This window comes from Acromyrmex echinatior, chromosome 1 (assembly GCF_024713525.1).
Source record: "Acromyrmex echinatior isolate Ae372 chromosome 1, ASM2471352v2, whole genome shotgun sequence".
NCBI lineage: Eukaryota > Metazoa > Arthropoda > Insecta > Hymenoptera > Formicidae > Acromyrmex > Acromyrmex echinatior.
Genome location: NC_141852.1, coordinates 1,823,355 through 1,842,976, shown reverse-complemented (window position 1 = coordinate 1,842,976; position 19,622 = coordinate 1,823,355). Strand labels below are relative to the sequence as shown.

The 19,622-nt window shown below is 31.0% G+C and overlaps 1 protein-coding gene across 28 annotated transcripts in view; it reads right to left on the bottom strand.

Annotated features, from left to right (window-relative positions):
* pHCl-1 (pH-sensitive chloride channel 1) overlaps positions 1 to 19,622 on the bottom strand; it is a 673,866-nt gene that overhangs the window by 43,183 nt on the left and 611,061 nt on the right. For 18 of the 28 annotated variants that reach the window (XM_087405588.1, XM_087405385.1, XM_087406447.1 and 15 more), the window contains one exon: positions 3,439 to 3,561. The exons of 3 other annotated variants lie outside the window; for them this stretch is intronic. In XM_087405588.1, coding sequence (XP_087261714.1) covers positions 3,439 to 3,561 — 123 coding nt within the window. Of the gene's footprint in view, positions 1 to 3,438; positions 3,588 to 19,622 lie in introns of those variants that run through there. 7 more of the 28 variants (XM_087405990.1, XM_087406069.1, XM_087406141.1 and 4 more) reach the window with 3 other exon arrangements.

Sequence of the window (19,622 nt, the reverse complement as noted above, 5' to 3'; positions counted from 1 at the left end):
GGCACCCAGCTATCGTGCCGATAGCTTTTTCATCTCCAAAACATTGTGCAAAATATATCCCGCTCGTTTTTTTGAGATGCCCACGGCCTCAGTTAACTCGCGAAACTTCACTTTACGATCACTCAAAACGATTCGATGCACTTGCTTTGCGATTTCCGCATTTGTAGCTTCTTTTGGCCAGAGCGAGGTGCGTCTTCGGTGCTTGTACGACCCATTTTAAATTCACTAAACCACCGATAAACTGTTGTTCTCGAAGGAGCAGATGTGGGATAACATTTCTGCAACCATTTCAATGATTGTTCAGAAGTTTTTCCCATTAAAAAACAATGTTTGATCAAGATGCGATATTCCTGTTTTTCAATTTTTTTTACGAAGGCGAAAGTAACGCCACTTAAACGACGACTAGCTTGTAAACGAATGAACGAAATGTTATGAAACTTCATACATAAACTAGTGACAGATGAATATCTCGAAATGAACCATGTTCATTTTCTAGTGGCACCATCTATTGAAAAATCCCGGGACTTTTCAGCCCATGTAGTATGTGTAGAATGTGTTGTGGACATGACTCATAAATCAATTTTATAATATTTTTGTGTTTTATTTTTTTATTATTCGGTAGAAGTTCGGCAGAAGAAGTGCTAAGAGCAGATAAAACGAACTTATAACACAAAAAATGAATCAGGCGTTATTGTGACTTCCCATTTTATAAAATAATGAAAAATTTGAATGTATAGTTAATGATTTGAGAAATATAAAAGATGTTTGAAAATTGAATAAATTTTAATTCATTACATAATAATAATCGATTTATTAGGATCCTATAATGTAAATACACAATGAGTAAGAAACAATGTTTGTACCGAAGCTGGATCTTGAGTGCTTTAAATAATTTCATGTAAATTTATGTAGTCTCACATTTGTAGTCTCTTGAATTGCGCGCCAAATTGATTTTTCGGATTTATATTAGAGAAGAACGCAACTGAACTACCATAATAATATCAAATTACATTGGTTAGCAATTTAATAATTTGATGTTTAATTGGCCATTTAAAAAAGATCTTAATGTATCGAAAATCTGTAAATAAATTGATTGCGAAAAATATTACCTCGGCCGGGAATCATACCTGGATTTCTAGCATTTTTCCAGCATTTAATTAATTAATTAAAAATATATTCAATTAATTTAAAAAATAAAACGTCATTATATACAGTTAATGGTACAAAAACGTAGTCAGTAATTCTCTAAACGAAACCGAATATATTAAAAAAAAATTAAATTTATATTTAAAAGTGCATTACATTTACTAAAATGCATTTAGTTATAGCATTCAATCACCGTTATTATTAATATAGCTTATCATCTTTTCAGATATGCTTTTATAAATATATATGTAAAAATGACATCGATGGATTGATGGACTAATCTCCGAACGCATATCCAATTAAAAATATCTAATTAATCACGAAGATGAAGCTTTGAGAAATATATACGAATATTTATTTTGAGCAGTTATCTTTGACATATTTAAAAGATTTACTTAAAACTTTAGCCGAAAATCTTATAAGAATCGTGTCTCGACGATAAGCTATATTAACACTTGCTAATTCACACCAGCACTTTTTTTTAGTTGTAAAACTAGTCCTAAAAAAAATCTATAGTATAATTTTAAACTATCATCCGTCTGTAAAAAAGTTAAGGATCACGACTTTACTTTCCATGCATAATAGTCCTTAATATCCTTTGAGCAAGCTATAAAGTAAACCAAAATTATTCATTGTCAGCACCGAACGAAAATTAGAACCGAGAATTTTGAAAAACAATATAGGTATATATCTTAAAGTACTATTTTTCCTTTTGAAAATGTGCAATTTTATAAATTCTAATAATTACTATTCTAATAATTATTAAAAAGATGATGACCATTGAAAAAAAAAACATAATTTTTTTCAGGATTTCAATTTAAAAGATCGTTTTATTATACTAATATAATGGTTTTCGATATTTATACAATTATTTCTTTTCTTTTTTCCTTCAAATGAAAAAAATGGATCAAATTAACTTTATTGTGAAGAAGTTATAACCGCCACAATGATGCAAATTCGCACCTGTGTGTTAGGTAAAGATCGCGAAACACGTGTGCCAACGAAGTGTTAACAATAATAGTGATTGAGTACCATAATTAAGTAAATGCATTTTAATGACCGTAATGTGTTTTTAAAATATATAATAACTTTAATTTTTAATATGTTTGTTTTCTTTTAGAGAACTGCTGACTAACTATCCTTGTACCACTGACTGACTGTACATAATGATGTTTTATTTTTAATATTAATTGAAAACATATTAAATTAAACAATAAGAATCTCAATAAAAATCTGGATCATACATTTGAAAATTTAACAATAAGGAATAGAAATAATAGCTATAAAATGGTAAAAACTAGATCTTTAATGCTTAAATAATTTAATCTGAATTATTATACTATGTATAGAGCGCTTCTGATATCTGCAAATCAGTAAGTCGGGTTGTCTATATGCCTATAGGGAGGGGCACGCTTTACTGGTAATGCGGAATAAGATTAGATCGTAAGAGAGTCCGGCAGGGAATGAGATAAGAGAAATTGAATTTTACATTCTGGTATAGCGTAAAATTCAATAATATAATATATGTATTTAATAATACAAATAATATTTGACTTAATCTAACATAAATGAAATTTAATAAATATTTAAAATATATAATTATAAATTATAATTATATAATTTTAAATATATAATTATGTAATATCACGAATTAAATTGACAAACTTATCTTAATAATTTGATGCTAAATCAGGCATTCTATTAGAAAGATGTTAATATATTGAAAAACTGTAAATACATTTATTTCGAAAAATATTACTTCGATTGGAAGTCGATTCCGGATCATTTGTATTTCATACGAACAAAAACCTTAGCTTCAAGTCTAAAGGTTTAGGATGCTTATACGGAATACAAGAGATCCGGATTTGACTTCCGGTCGAGGTAATATATTTCGCAATAAATTTATTTACAGTTTTCCAGCATATTAACATCTTTCTAATAGGATGTTTGAACATCAAATTATTAAAATAAGTTTGTCAATTTAATTTGATATTATTATAATAGTTTAATTGCGTTTACAAATCCGAAAAACTAATTCGGCGCGTAGTTCGAATAACAAATATGATATATACATATATAGTATATAGTATGTAGTATATGCTATTCAGATTGAATTATTTAAATATTAAAGATTTAGTTTTGATCTTATGGTCTTTACTTCTATTCCTTATTGTTTAATTAATTAAAGTTTATTTACATTCCAAATATATTTTTATATTTCTCAAGAAAGGAATACAATAATATTTTACATAATATACTGTTATACTTGTATACATATAATAATTTGCTTACCTCGGCGGTGCAACCGTTTGTTGTCGTATGTGTGCAGGGATTAGGTCCGCAGTTAGTGCAAGCAATAATTTCGTTCGGTCCAGTAGTACCACCAGTAGCTCCGCCTTCCCTCTTCTTTTTACCCTACGACAGGGTCTCCATAGAAGACACTTATATTTTTAATTATAAATTCTTTTTATTATTTATTATTTATAATATTGTATATTGGATTGTCCAGAAAGTTTGTGTAATTTTTTAAAACTCAAAATTGTATATACAATATCTTCGTTAAAAGTGAATGAAATTTAAATTCAAAAAAAGAATTTTAAAGCTTGAAATCTCTATTTTTTTCAAAAGATTACTATGTTTTTTGAGTCTTTGAATTTGACAAGTTTTATATTCAGAAAACTATGAATTAAAAAAAATGAAAAATTTTCTTCTTATTGGGTATGTCATGTATTAAAAAAAATTTGCGAAAAATATTTTCGACTACCTATCGTAAAAACTTCAAATTATCCCTACAAAATCGTTTTTAAAAATGTTTCTATTTTTTGTTATTAAATTACTCGCGAACTAAAAAGGAGCATTGTGATTGAGATTGTTCATAACTCTATTAAAAATCGTAGTACTACAATTAAAGAAATAGATTTTTAAAGCTGAATTTTCCTCTATCAAGTAATGTATAATAATTGCCAATTTAAAAAAATATAGTATATATAAATTTGAGTTAAAAATATGACATTACTTTTCTTGTAACCATTGCGCAATGCTTAGAAGGACAATAATGCTACCTTTTTAGCATTGTCCAATGTAATTTAAAAGAATAGTAATGTCACACTTGTTTCAAATTTATATATATTTTACGTTAAAAAAATTAGCAATTATATTATTTGATAAAGCAAAGTTTCAGCTTTAAGAATCTGTTTCTTTAATTGCGATATTATGATTTTTAATAGAATTATAAGCAATCCAAATCACAATAGTCCTTTTTATTTAATTCGCGAGTAACTCAAGAAGAAAAAGTCGTAGGAACATTTAAAAAATGATTTTGTAGAAAAAATTTCAAGCTTTTATGATAGATCGAAAATTTTGGAACATATTTTTTTTTACGTATAATTTTATACTAAAGAAAATAGTACGAACTTTCTAGAACAACCTAATACATTATAAAATATTGGGACACAATCCAATATTTTATGATATATTATAAACTTAAAGAATAATCTACCCTTTTTATTTATCCTCTTTCTCATCTTTTCTCTTTTTAGATTCTCTCCTTTTTTTCAAAAATTTCCACATATGCATTAAGCTTCGATTTTTCACATTTTTTCTATTGTATTGTTTATTAATTCTTTTACCTCTCTCATTTTTATACAGGGTGTCTCAGGATTTAACAGATAATCTGATCATATTCTATACAGTGGAAATAAGAAAAAAGATGTATAAAATTTGGTTAGAAATGCTTTATTGCTAAGTTATAAAATAAATTTGGAAATTGAACATTTTGATGGCATTTTAATGAAACATTGGCATTTTAAAGGCAGTTACTATTTCGTGCGACGATGGAAATTTATTTAACAGCTGTTCTTTTCGACCATTGTTTCAAGACTGAACAAATATCATGTTCACACATAGGTTAAAATAATATGGAATCGTTTAAAGATAGTAAATGTGATGTGAATATATATACAAGATAAACACGTTCAATCTTTCGGTACACGAAATGTTCATTACCATATTTTGCGCAATAGATAATTTGTTGTTTCCTATTTCAATATTTGTTCTGTTTCAATATTTGTTTATAATTTTATAACAAAGAATATCTAATCAAACTTCATATAACATTTTTTTATATCCACTTATAAAATATATTTCGTAGTTTGTTCATTAAATTCTAAGACTTTTGTATATAAATAGAGTAAACAATTGTAAATATAATCTAAACAATTAATAAACGCGAAAAAAGCAATATTATGATACTATTGATATGTGTCATAATGTTGCGTTACGTTATAGCACAAACTAATTTATCCAGCACACGTATTCAAAATCGGAATGTAAAACGTCTTGTGTTCCGATCTTGGACATACATATTTAGATTTTTATCAGAAAAAAGTATTGTAATGAATTAATAACCCGTGGCGCTTCTTATAAGCAAACTAATAATAACGTAAGCGTAAACTAGGTTTTATTAAGAAAAAGCAATTAAGCTTGCACATGAAAGCATGTGATATTTTTGGAAAAGGATGCACTGGAAATACGAATTAAGTATCTCCAGTGCATCTTTTTCCACGATATTAATACGCTGATTTAGCGGAGGCGTTTTGCTGGTAATCGTTATTATTTTAAAATCGTATTGAGTACTGTCGGTGAAGGTTAATATCATACGACATAATGAATTGCGAAAAGACATGAATTAAATATTGAAAATTGCTGAGGTTGAGTTATCTTATCCTCCTGTACTGTGAAAATCATTCACGAATGAATCGTTGTTTTTTATGTCTTTTTCCCTCAGTATACAGAATGTTCCACAATTCGCAATCGAGAGAAATTTTAATAACATATTCTGATTTATAAATAAGATTTATAAATAAGATAAAATTCTAATACCAAAATGTCAATGCTGCAATAGTTTTTAAATTAGTAATGATCAAAGTTAATTATTCATACATGGAGAAAAATATAATGTACACTCGAATTCTAATCCATTTTATGAAATTTTCAAGTAAATATAGAGACAGGCGTCTTATGTACACTTATATACAATTTTCTTTATATTTCTAGTAAATGAGTGATTGTTGATTAGTCATAATAATGTAAAACTATACTTTACGAAATGTAAAAAGTACTTTATAGTATGGCTATACAACGATCGTTTATCAAAAAAATTAAGTAAATTTTACATAAATGGACGCCTGTTCCTATATGGACCTATCAATTCCACACAATTTACTAGAATTATAGCGCATATTATTTAAAATTTTGGTCAGTGTATGTGATATCGACTGGATTTGAACCTAAGATTTTTGGATGGTAGCTTGACAAACTAACACTGAGCTATAATCGCATGCTTATCTAGACAATTTGGCATTCGATTGTTATTTGATCCGTCATATTTCGCGCGAATCTTCAGTAATTTACTTTATCAAGTATCTTTTGCCTTAGTGCTGACAAAATTTATTTCATTACGCAATAAAAAATACAAGTGTGCAAAGTGTTGAGATTTGTTTGTGTTACAGTTTTGAGAATAGAATATGATTTACTTTACTGTAAGGTAACAATTACTTGAATGCAATATTTTTCGAGAATAGAATCCTACACGAAGAAAAGTGTAAAGTAATATACGCTAGAATCAGGGCATGGAAGTTACTACAAGTTATTTTGGTAAATAGAAGTTATTTTGGTAAATATGCCGAATAGGGGAGTCAGCTCCGATGACTTTGACCTTGATATATTAGGTGTTGGAATTAATTCGTAGCGTTTTACAAGTGATGGGAAGTACTTTCATTAATGTATTTTTTAATGCTCATGTGAAATAAATAACATTCTTTCATTAAAAAACGCTACGAATTAATTCCAACACCTAATATGTTTTAAGATTACTCTATAACTTCCACCAGGTTTTAGCTGTCGCTTCATTCATTAAAAGTTATTAACAAAAGAAGTTTGAAAAATAATATCTCTTTTCTATCATATAAAAAACATAAATTTTCTGTTTTAAAGCATACTTTACAACTTTTCACGCGAAGCGACTTTGGCAGAGAAGTGAAGTGAATGTCATTTCTCATGGAAATCGTGCACTCCTAAGTAGGTGGGGGAGGTGAGAGTCACTTCGCATGGAAGTCGTGCGCCCTTAAGCAGGGGGGGGGGAGGTGGAGTAGTAGTCGTATCGCGTGGAAGTCGTGCGCCTCTAAACAGGGAGGAGGTGAGATGAGAGTCGTTTCGCGTGGAAAAAAAATACTTTCTCGAGCAACGGTAACGAATTACTTTAAAAAATCGGTAACTAGTAATAGTAACTTTTTCTACTCAGTAACAAGTAATAGTAACTTGTTACTTTTAAAAAGTAATTTTCCATTCCCTACTAGAATTCTAGTAAATGTTATGGAATTGGCAGCTTTATTACGTAACGGTACAGTACTGTAAGGTATTTTTTTACATTTTGTAAAGTAAAATAAATAACTTTAATAATATACATCTCAATAAAATTTATTTTCGATGCGTATTTCTTTTGCTTTAGCGCTAACGTAATCTGAAGTACAGTAATGTCTCGGTGCTAAGTCCGGATTTACAATAGATTTTTAAGCTTTAAACTATAAGCAATGAACGAATCACAGTCGATTATTCTCTTCATATTCAACTCTAAATTGGTCAATTTCTTATGACTTAAGGTTTAAAATAGCTATTGTAGATCCGAACTAAGACAAGGACAATGACATGATATAAATACAAGAGTATGTTCATCTAGTAGTACAGAAATTTGAAATAGGGGATGTCACCAAACGTATGTCATCATCGACTGTTTCCGGAACGATTCGAGCAGGTTCGGCTCCGTAAAATATGGCCTTAAGGGACAATAATAGACTATATAAGGTGCTATTAAGATCTGTAAGTCCGGATGTACAATTGGTGTTTTAAACCTTAAGCAGTAAAAATTTGACCAATTATAGTCGAACACGAGGAGAATAATTGATTATAATTCGTCCATTTCTTATGGTTTAAGGCTCAAAAACCTATTGTAGATACAGACTAAAAGCCCTAAAACTCTTAACTGAGATAAGCGACTCTAATTTGCCCTATCAGCTCTTTTAGTGCTTATGTAGGCACTACATTCTAATAACGCCTATTTGGGATCCTAATAGGCTATAATAGGCTGTATGGGCTGTAGATCTTATGAGCTCTATATCGTTGATTTTGGTTTTTTCTTAAATTTCAGTTTATTAAATATAATTTCAATCATTTTTTACGTTATAATTTTTAATGTAATTGATTTATTTCGAAAGCAGGATGTGTAAAAATGACCAAAATTAGCCCTGAATGGACACCTTTAAAACCTATGTAGCTGTCATTTTGGAAGTTCATACATTCATGAAAAAATGCTTATTTATCTAGGAAAACTTGGAAAATTTTCCAAAAATAATAAAATAGCTCGTTTAAACGTTCTGCAAAGAAACATATTTTGTGTCTAATGAACGATAATAGATTTTAAAATTAATGGTGTGTTTACATTTAACACAAGTTGGATCATGAACTATAAGAATACACTACCAGGAAGATCTATAAATATATATATATATATATATATATTATATTAGAGGTTTTAGCCATTGATCAGACATCTTGCGTAATGCTAATGTCGGAGGTACTGTAATTTTCAAGCCTTATAACTTGAAAAAATTGTAACTATGTAATTGTAACTATAAAATTGTAACTTTGCATACTTATTTATATGTATATATATATATATATATATATATATATATATATATATATAATATTAGAATAAAATATATATTATATCAATCGAATACCTTGCGTAATGCTAATGCCGGCGGTATTATAAAGCTTTCAAGCCTTATAACTCGAAAAGTACTTAACAAAAATTAACTTTATTATAGTGTTTTGGAGAGCTCTTGACATTAGCTATTAGATTTTGGCATAAAAAATATGGTATTCTATTAAAAAAAAATCAATTTGATCTTGACCTGACCTTGGCGACGCTACTCAAAATCAAACGAATGTAATCAGTGAATAGATCTTTTTAAAACTTACAATTTTTATTTGAAACATTTTTCTCAAAAATGCTTTGGAGATATTCGACTGTTTTCAGGCTTTTGATACACCCTTATACACACACACGCGCGTGCGCGCGCGCGCGCGCATACGCACGCAGGCACGCACGCACACGCACACGCCACGCACACGCACACGCACACGCACACGCACACACGCGCACATATATATATATATATATATATACATGTAGATCTTCCTAGTATTCTTATAGTATTTTATGATCCAACTTATGTTAAATATAAACATACCATTAATTACGAAATCTATCATCGTTATTATACATAACGTTTATTATACATAAAATAAGTTTCTTTGTAGAGCGTTTAAACGATCTATTTTATTATTTTTGAAAGGTTTCCCAAGTTTTCCTGCATAAATAAGCATTTTTTCATGAATGTACGGACTTCCACAATGACAATTGCATAGGTTTTAAAGGTATCCATTTAGAACCAATTTTGGTTATTTTTATACATCCTTCTTTTTAATTAAATTACAATGTCAATTTAATAATCTAATTCATGTATTAAATATAACATATACATTTATTTATATGTATTACAATTAAAATAATTCAATATAATAATAAAATAACTCTTATGTTTATTTTATACTTAAAATATTACTTTTATACAATTTTCCCGTTATAAAACCTTAACATATACTTAAACGTACGTATCCCGCATCTCACGATCAGTACTTCATTAATGTATTACAGAAAATTTATAATAAAATGTCTATCTTTTTTGCAATGATGTCTATGACAATGGCAAGATAAATAATTTTCTATAATGTATATTGCAAGGATATTAACTATAATAACTTTGAATTCACTGCATAATGATGCTATAGCTTGATGACAATTCTGATTGGCTGCTTGACCGTCACGTGATTCATCTATGCGCATAAGCGTATCCTTGTATTTATATTATGGACAACAATATTATGGCGCGAAATCGGTCATATTTTTTTACACGAACTAGCGAGTTGCGATCTCAGACCGAGATCGAATCTCAACAGCTTATCAAGTTCTACGTACGTTCACTCAATCGAATTCTAATATACGCTCAATAGTTTTCGCTCGGTTTATGTAATAAAAGTGCTTTTATTTTTTCTTTACGTCTGCTACGAGCGAAAATATTGCGATGCAAATTTTTAAATTTCATTTTTAAGATATGTCATTATTGTTGTCATAATTATCAACTAGAAAAAAATATACGGTTGTATAGCTTCTAGCGCTAGAAGCTAGCGATGCATGATCGGGTGCATTTCGGGAAACACGACTAATATTGCATATTATAATGCAGCCATTCTCTGCATTATTTTGCACTTTCTACACTTCGGAGATCAGAAGTACATTCGAAGAGCGCGCTGTCAACGTTACCGTGTCACTAACTAAACTAAACTAAACTTTATCTTGTTTATTAGACGTGGAACAAGATTTATAGCCTGTTCTACAATACGGTGGCAAGCCGTAAGCCGTAAGAAATTAACAAATTGTATAATAGTTATTATTAACAATCGTAGATTATGCTTGTATTTAACTGTGATTAGTCAATTTCTTATGACTTGCTATTGTAGAACATAAGGCTATTGTAGGCATAAGGAAGCGCTTATTCGTGTGTAATTTGTAAAAATCGACTAATTACAGTCGGGTTCATACAGTCGAGAGGGGAATACGCGACTGTGATTAGTCAATTCTTATAGATTATGGCACACGGCATACAACCAGCATAAACGCTCTCGAAGTTTTCACCGAAGATTCGAATTGGGTCAGAATCAGGTTAGAACCGAGTTAAAATTAAATTGGCTTGCCTGTTTCCATCGAATCAGAGTTACACTAGAGTTGCAGAGTTACTCAGAGGATTGAACGCCCCAAGTGATCAACTTCTTTTTTTCTTGATTTTTGATATGTAATAAAGTAAAAGTACTTGTATGTACACAACACGTTTGCTCACGTTTGATGTGCACAACGCAATTTGAATTCATCCTGTTGGCAATATTATTACAACAATTAATCTCGATTCTTGTTATTTTTGCCAAATCTCATTTGAATTTTATCTTAAAATTTTATTAGGTAGGGTTCGTAGTGTTTCTACCATAAAAGCATTCAACTCAAACCGACTCTGATTCGACTTTGGCCCGATTTAAACTCTCGATAGAAACTTATATTAGTGAAGGATAGAACAAGCGCTGTACTCGAACGCACTCTCGATGAATATATTGGGTCATCTAAAAAGTATCCGCGGTTTTTTGTCACTAGATGTGTGTTGATGGTCATATATCTAGTGAGAAAGTACCGCGGATACTTTTTAGATGACCCAATATTATGAAATGAAAGTGAGATTGGGGAATTTTTGCAACACCGTGAATCCAGATACGATGAACGCTAAGATATGTTATTTAGTGGAAAGTCGAACTGCGCATGCGTCGATAATACAGGATATTGCAAAAACTTCCTAATATCTTGAGCCTATGTCGTGTCATGAGTGAAAATTACTATTAAGTTTTAAAAAATGAAGCAAGCAGTGAGTTAGGACAAAAAATTTAAGGCAGTAAGACATAAGTAGTAAGACATAAGTAGTAGTAAGCAGTAAATGAACATATTAGGTTGGCTACTGCTTACGTTATGGTCTTATGGTATTACTTTACTGTGATTGGTCAATTTGTTTACTGCTTAAGTTTTTTTGTGTGCCATGGCCCTAATAATGAGTTTCTTTTAAGTTTGATCACGTCATCGCGGAGGAGTTGAGTGAGTGCACATGTGTTCAGTATACATGTACACGCACGCACGCACGCACGCACGCACGCACGCACGCACGCACGCACGCACGCACGCACGCACGCACGCACGCACGCACGCACGCACGCACGCACGCACGCACGCACGCACGCACGCACGCACGCACGCACGCACGCACGCACGCACGCACGCACGCACGCACGCACGCACGCACGCACGCACGCACGCACGCACGCACGCACGCACGCACGCACGCACGCACGCACGCACGCACGCACGCACGCACGCACGCACGCACGCACGCACGCACGCACGCACGCACGCACATATATGCACTCGGCAGACTCACGCTCGCTAATGATCTAACTTTGGCAAAAACATGTATACTGATTTTTTATGTAATTAATTAGCAATTCTATTATTAATGATCTAAACTACCAATCGCGTTTCGCAATGTACAACAGCATAGAAATTAGTTTATAAAAATAAATACTACAATAAGATGAATTAGAAATACAAGAATACTAGCTTACTCTTATAATATGTTAAAATAAGTTATCATTGCAGTTGCAACTGACAATGTACAACTCTTGTTAAAAGGTTAGATTTTTCTTATAATATGTTAGTCGCAAACACAGATACGTTTACCTAAAAATTTATTGTATACTATATAATACTACGATATATATATATATATATATATATATATATCTACTAAGAAATTTTGGGTTAATAATAAACTAGAATACTTTTAATATGACGTGCCTCAATCTCCATTTATCTTAGAATCATAAGACCTCATACCGACTCCCATCTCTCGTCAGAGATCGCATATAGTTTCCCGAATTATAAGGATTAAATTCCTTGACTCAAAATTCGGACCGACGTTCGCATTGCTCGTTGGAAACAGATGTCATAGTGTCCCTTCAGGACGTTGACCCATATTCCAGAGCTATAAAAGGTATGTTCGCTCCATTCCCTTCCCGTGGATGCATGCGAGACAAAGCGTCTGCTCTAATGTCCTTCCTCTATACTCCATCCTTCTTATTCCTTCTTTCTCTAAACTTATCCACACATATGATCGGAGCTTAGACGTAACGTTAATATACAACTTATAATTGAGAAAAATCACTGAGGAGTTAGATATCAAATTGCATTATGATTAAAAAGAAAAGAGTGAAAGTTTATTACTAACATGTATATGGTATCTATAGCTTCGTTTTGATACATATATTGTCTTACCTTGCGTAGGGTTTAATCTTTTTTGGTATTTATTGTTTTTAGGAAAAATATTGCGGACTTATACATTTAGTAGGCAAAGATTTAATACATAAAATGTGTACGCATATTTTTGAATTATGTCAAAAATTATTTGAATTACGTCAAAAATAAATTAAAAAATTGAAGTAAAGCAACTATTGGCAACGTTAATCGCATAACAATAAATTAGAAGCCGTAATTTAAAGTAATCATCGTTCAAAAATGTATCGATTATTCATTAGAGGATTGCATTCGAATTTATATCATATCAATAATATTTATGAAAATGTTTCGGAAATCGAAGATTGAAAAAAGTACGCTTTCACAATCTGTGTAAAGATGAGTTTCTTTTTTTAAATTTTTAAATATAATTAATATTTTTACAATATAATTTTATTAATTTATGTTTTCACGAATAAACTATCAAAAGTTTTGTATAATACAATATAATTTTTATTTTGTAGATAAGTTTTATAACAAGAGTCAGGATATTGCATCTCAATATATCTTGCATAACTAGTTGTTAACAGATATGGAGATTGACGAACATTATCACGTCCTTATGAAATTGGGAATTGAATTATGCGCTACCAAGTATTACTCCTTTAATTAGTGATAATGACAGGTAAAATGACCAGAGTAGGGTTTAAATGATGGAACTTTATGTACGTTTTCTTATTTTATTTTAAAACATCTGATAGGAAAGTATTGAAAATCGCATTAAATGTATTTTGTCGAAATTCGAATATGATTGTTTAGTTTGAAATTAACATTTATAAATTATTAGGCCAAAATTAGCTATTTTACTTGACGTCCTAAACAATGAATAAAGTAAGTCAATTTTAATTAAAGCGATGCAATCTTTTTTATGCATGCTTTTTGTTTATATATATATATATTTAATTTATGTATAACCATATGTAAACGTTAATTTTGAACTAACTGATGAGAAAATGTTGAAAATTGCAAAATTCAGATTCATTTTGAAATTGTTTTATTTTAATACGATTTTTAACATGTTCCCATCAGATTAATTTGAAATTAATATTTGCAAATGATTCAGCACATAAAAATATACAAAAAATATGTGTAAGAAAGGCTCCACAGCTTTCACCAAATTTTTTTTATTTATCCGTCATACTTTGTTGTGAGATGTACTTTCTAAACAACGCAATGCAAATAATTGTGCGTCACAGAATGCTTAAAATTTAGTAACTGATTAGGTAAAATTGCAGAAAAGGGGAGCAACCGCTGATAATTTTGACTTTGACATATGTATGTCAAGAAATGAATAATCTCCAACAGGTTTTAATCGACGCTCGTCCTTAATTAAAAAGTTATCAACAAAACAAGTTTAAGAAATAACGTTTTATTTTGCTGTACATATTAAGATCATATAAGATCATATTATCTCCTCTGCTTACGAACGTTCAACTTTCTACGTGAAGCGAAGTCCACCCCATCTTCCTTCCTGCCTAGGAGCATAACGATTTTTTACGCAAGTGGATCTTGGAAAATCAAACATCTTTAGACAGGAGAGGGGAGGGAGAGGTGGGGACACCGCTTTGTGCGGAAAGTCTCTAGGCAAGGGAGAAGTATGGCATAGATATTTATACCTAACACTATGATTCCAAAAAGTATGTACTAAACTCATGGTGCATGTTCGCGATGTAGGAACATTACTAGTCAACGCATACGCATGTAAGTCCATATGTATGTTACACTAGTATGATTAGTATGACTAGTATGACTAGTATGGTACACTACTATGATTGATTGATTGCATCTACGAAATATTACCTCCGGATTTTTTTCACTTAAACTGTGACAACTTTTGCACGCGGCAAGATATCGACATTGTGACTTTTAATATAAAAAGCACGCATATATAAACATGTGGCTTTATCGCGATCATTATACATTATGAGCGTTTTATTCCTACGTCACGCTACGTAATACATAAGTTGAAATCAATTTTTATGCACGATATATAGGGGAATCGGCGATCTAGTGTTAGATATAAATATTTATGAGGTGGACCTTGCTTCGCGTGGGAAGGTGTACAGGCAGGGGGAAAGTGGGGTAGATCTTGTTTCATGTAAAAAGCCGTTATGCATAAAAGTGCGATAATTCTGCATATTGTATGTGACAAAAAGATGTTACTTTTTAAAAACCAATTTGGCGTACTGTTCAAACTACATATATGGTACATAAATTCACATGAAAATTATTAAAGCATTTAAAATCTAACTTCGACTGTTACAGACTTTAATTCTTATTTGTTGCATTATTAAAAAAATTTTTTTTAACTTTTTAATATATAATGAATGATAATTTAAACCTGTTAGAAGTCATTCAGAGTCATGATCTTGATAATATAATATATACATGTCAAGGTCAAGATTATCGGAGGAGCATTCCCTAAAGCAGTATTGCGATTTTCAATTGCCTCTTACTTCGCCAATCCGCGCGTAGCGTAAATACCAATGATCGCGATGAAGTAAAGGGTAGGAACTAAGTTAAAAATAGAATGAAATAGGATGTGCAAATAAATCTCAGCACTGTCCTAAAGTAAACATTTATCCAATTTTGTTTAACATTAAATATTTTCATACCATCCCAATCAAACATATAATTAAATTCAAGCATATAATTTATAATAACAGAGACCTTTGAAATATCTAGATTTAATTTTTTTTTACATTTAAAGATTCTTGTTCTTAATTGTTTCTTCGTTTGGCTCATGTGCGACACGTCATTACGTAGAATTTTATAGATTACATTATGTTATAGATTACATTCTGTTGAATTCTTATCTTTATATCTCTTTATAAAAATATTAAATTTATTTAATATTCTATATTCAATCAAAAATTTGTTTTCATTGATAGTTAAAGATATGATTTTTAAAGCATTTTTAAGGTATGGAAAAGCTTTAACTTTTCTTTTGTTATTTTTATTTTTATCATTATATTAGAATTTAAAGCTATTAAGTTTTGTAGAAAATGGCTTTTTTAATCTATCCCACATCTTATTAAAATTCAATATCCATTGTTAATAGAGTTTTAATCATGAACTAAATTTTTTTGTGGTTTAATGAGTGTGACAAGAAAACAGTCCTATCCTCTAAACTGCATGTTGTGTCAACTTTGTGACAAAATGGATGTGATTGAAGTAAAATACATATTAGGTGTTGGAATTAATTCGTAGCGTTTTACAAGTGATGGGAAGTACTTTCATTAATGTATTTTTTAATGCTCATGTGAAATAAATAACATTCTTTCATTAAAAAACGCTACGAATTAATTCCAACACCTAATATATACATATAAATCTTTCGAAATAAAATTTTTTATGGAACCATACGATTCAAAATAATTTTATTATTTTCTATATTTAAAATTATATCTAAAAGTTGATACAATGTTCTTTTTCTATTTCAATTATGAATTGTAATTTAACGTGAAAATTTATGTTTTTCAAGCACATTCATAAGTAGTATGCCGTCAAAACAAACCCCTTCCACTCCACTCCTGGCAGAGGCGTGGCCTAGTCGGGGCGAAAATGGCACGCTCTAATTGACTGGATACGAGGGAAGGAGGTAATTAAATGAAGTAATTAAATAGCGCGTTTTGATTGACTCGCTCTATAGCTGCCAGCGCGTTGATTGGTTTTGCTCCGTAGCGTGAAGTTGCTTTGAGAGAGATAGAGTGATAATGTGAAGGTAGTGAATTCGACAAAATGATGGATGGGAAAATCGAGGCAAATCCGGACCAAGAGATTTTTCGCCGTAGGGAGGGACTTATGAACAACATGAATACATTTATGACCTGTCTTTTTTTTTTGCGTCTCCAAAGTTTCGAGTTAAGGTACAATTTCATGTGCTACTAAAATAATTAAAGTGATATCAAATCTGTCATTGTTATTCTAACGACTGCAATTTAAATGGTTTTAACTGCAATTGAGCATCAAACACTTTAATGCTATCAACAGTGCTGCCACATTGTGTTGATCGTATTGAAGCGATTTATATGCAGAGTGTCCTGCATTATTGACAAAGCATTTTTGTGTAGATAGAGTGAATAGGAAAACTGAATAGAAAAATCCTCTACCATTTTGTATTTTTCGCATTAGTTAACGAGTTATTAAATTACGAAAATAATCAAATTCACTTGGCCTAAATGCAAACGCGCAGCGAGATAAGAGAGATGTACGTTTTTCGTCGCTAAACACAGTGTTGTTTACAAGTGACATTGGTGTAAAGGAGATGACGCGACATGCGAGCTAAGGCGCGCGGTTCGAGGCTAGAATAGGAAACATGTCTGCATCTGACACAGCTAGTGCATCGTGTATTTCTTAAATCTATATAAACCTTACTTTACATGGCGCAGTTGAATTAAATAAATAACTTGATAAATTCAAAGGAAAAAAGCAAAATAGAAGGAAAGAATTCAGACGAAGATGTCGACGGATTACAAAGAAACAGCGGCGATGTTCACGATAGACAACGATGCAGAGAATTGGAAAACATGGTGGGCGCGCTTTGAGAATTATCTAGTCGTCAAAAGTTAACAAGAAAAGCAAAGTGATTCAATGTGCTTAACTTCTCCATTATATCGGTGAGAAGAGCTTAAAAATATATTCAACATTTACGTTTGTGGAAAATGGAAAGGACAAGATTGAAATATTAATCAAAAAGTTCGGAAGCCATTTCCCGCCATTGGAAAAATTTGCGTATGAACGTTACAAATTCTTCTCGTACAAGCAGCAGCCGAGAGAATTCTTGGTTGAGTTAAAACAACAAACTAAGAAATGCAAATTCGGCGAACGATAGCCTCGTCAAATCAATGATAATATATGAAGTCAACAACACATCTATACGAGAAAAGCTGTTCCAGAAAAGCGACGAATTAATTCTGGAGGAAGCCATTAAATTATGCCATCTTATAGAGATGTCCAAGGAAAGAAGTTAAGCTATATAGAAGTCGACAGTGGCATGCGACAAGAGTGACAGAAGAGTGGACGAAGTCAGCAAGCGGAGAAGTTAATATGGAGGAAATCGGCACGGCAATTCAAGTAAACAAATTAAAGAAGTGTTGTAAGAAATGCGATAAGTCGCATCCTATTAATAAATGTCTGGCATACGTTCAAGTTTGTACGATAAAAAAAAATTATTCCGAAAATCAATGTTTTAAAAAGAAAAGCTCGAATGCGAACAAAATACACAAGCACTAGTAAAGTAGATGACGTTGAGAAATGCTTGAGTTTGGATGAGTATTTGTTTGTAGGCTCATTATACGGTAATAATAAAAAAAAGTCTCAGGAAGTAAAGATAAATAAGATAATTAGTTTTAAACTGTACACGGTCGCAATGCTCAATATTTTACTATTCAAAATTTTTTAGAAGTTAGGAATCACGAAAGAAACCGTGACTAGAACTGACACACGGTTAATGACATACTCGAGCTCAAAGGTTATTGGTATGTGCAAATTAAAATGCATGATGAAAGAAAAAGAATGTGAAATTCTCTTCTATATACAGTAGATACAGATAAAAATCTCTTTTAGGTCTAAAAACGCTTATAGACTCGAATTTAATTACGAGAATTGATTTAGTTGAGAATAAAAACAATGATTACCAGAAAATTATTAATGATAAAGATTTTTTACCGGGTTTATCGGGATAAGATGCATCGAAAAACCATATCCATCAAACCGAATTAAAACAAGATGTGCAATAGATCATTTATCTTATGCGGAAGTACGTACCCCATACTACTAGAAAAGGGGGGGGGGGAGGAGGGAGCAAGGAGGGAGGAAGCGAGAGAAGGAGAGAGAGAGAGAGAGGGGGAGAGGGAAGGAGAAAGCGAGAGAGGGAGAGGAAAGGGGGAGAGAGCATCTTAATATTACATAAAATATAATGAAAGACCGACTGAAGATGAGCGAATAAATTAACATGTTATATGATAGTGATTAAAATTAATGTTTAATGCACACTAGAATTAAGCGAAACTAATTTCGACTTTACATAGTTTATTAGTCGCATTAGTCGTATCTTTATTAGTCGCATGATACAAATTACAAAAATACAAATTACAAATTTTAATTTAGTTAAGTACACATTAAACAAAATAAAGAGTTACAGAAGTTATAATTATATCCAGTTTTAATGCAATTAGTCCTTAATATCTTACTATCATCACACAAACGATTGTAATTTGATTGTTCTTTTAATATTATTTGATCAATTAAATTTTAAATTTATATATCAATATTGATAAAGAATGAATTGTGTTATAAATTCTTACTTAAATATTGTCAAATGGTCATGGAACGATGTGAACAACCATTGTGAAAATAAATTATGTCTATAAAATAATTTCAATATCGCTAGATAAAATTGAATTCATAA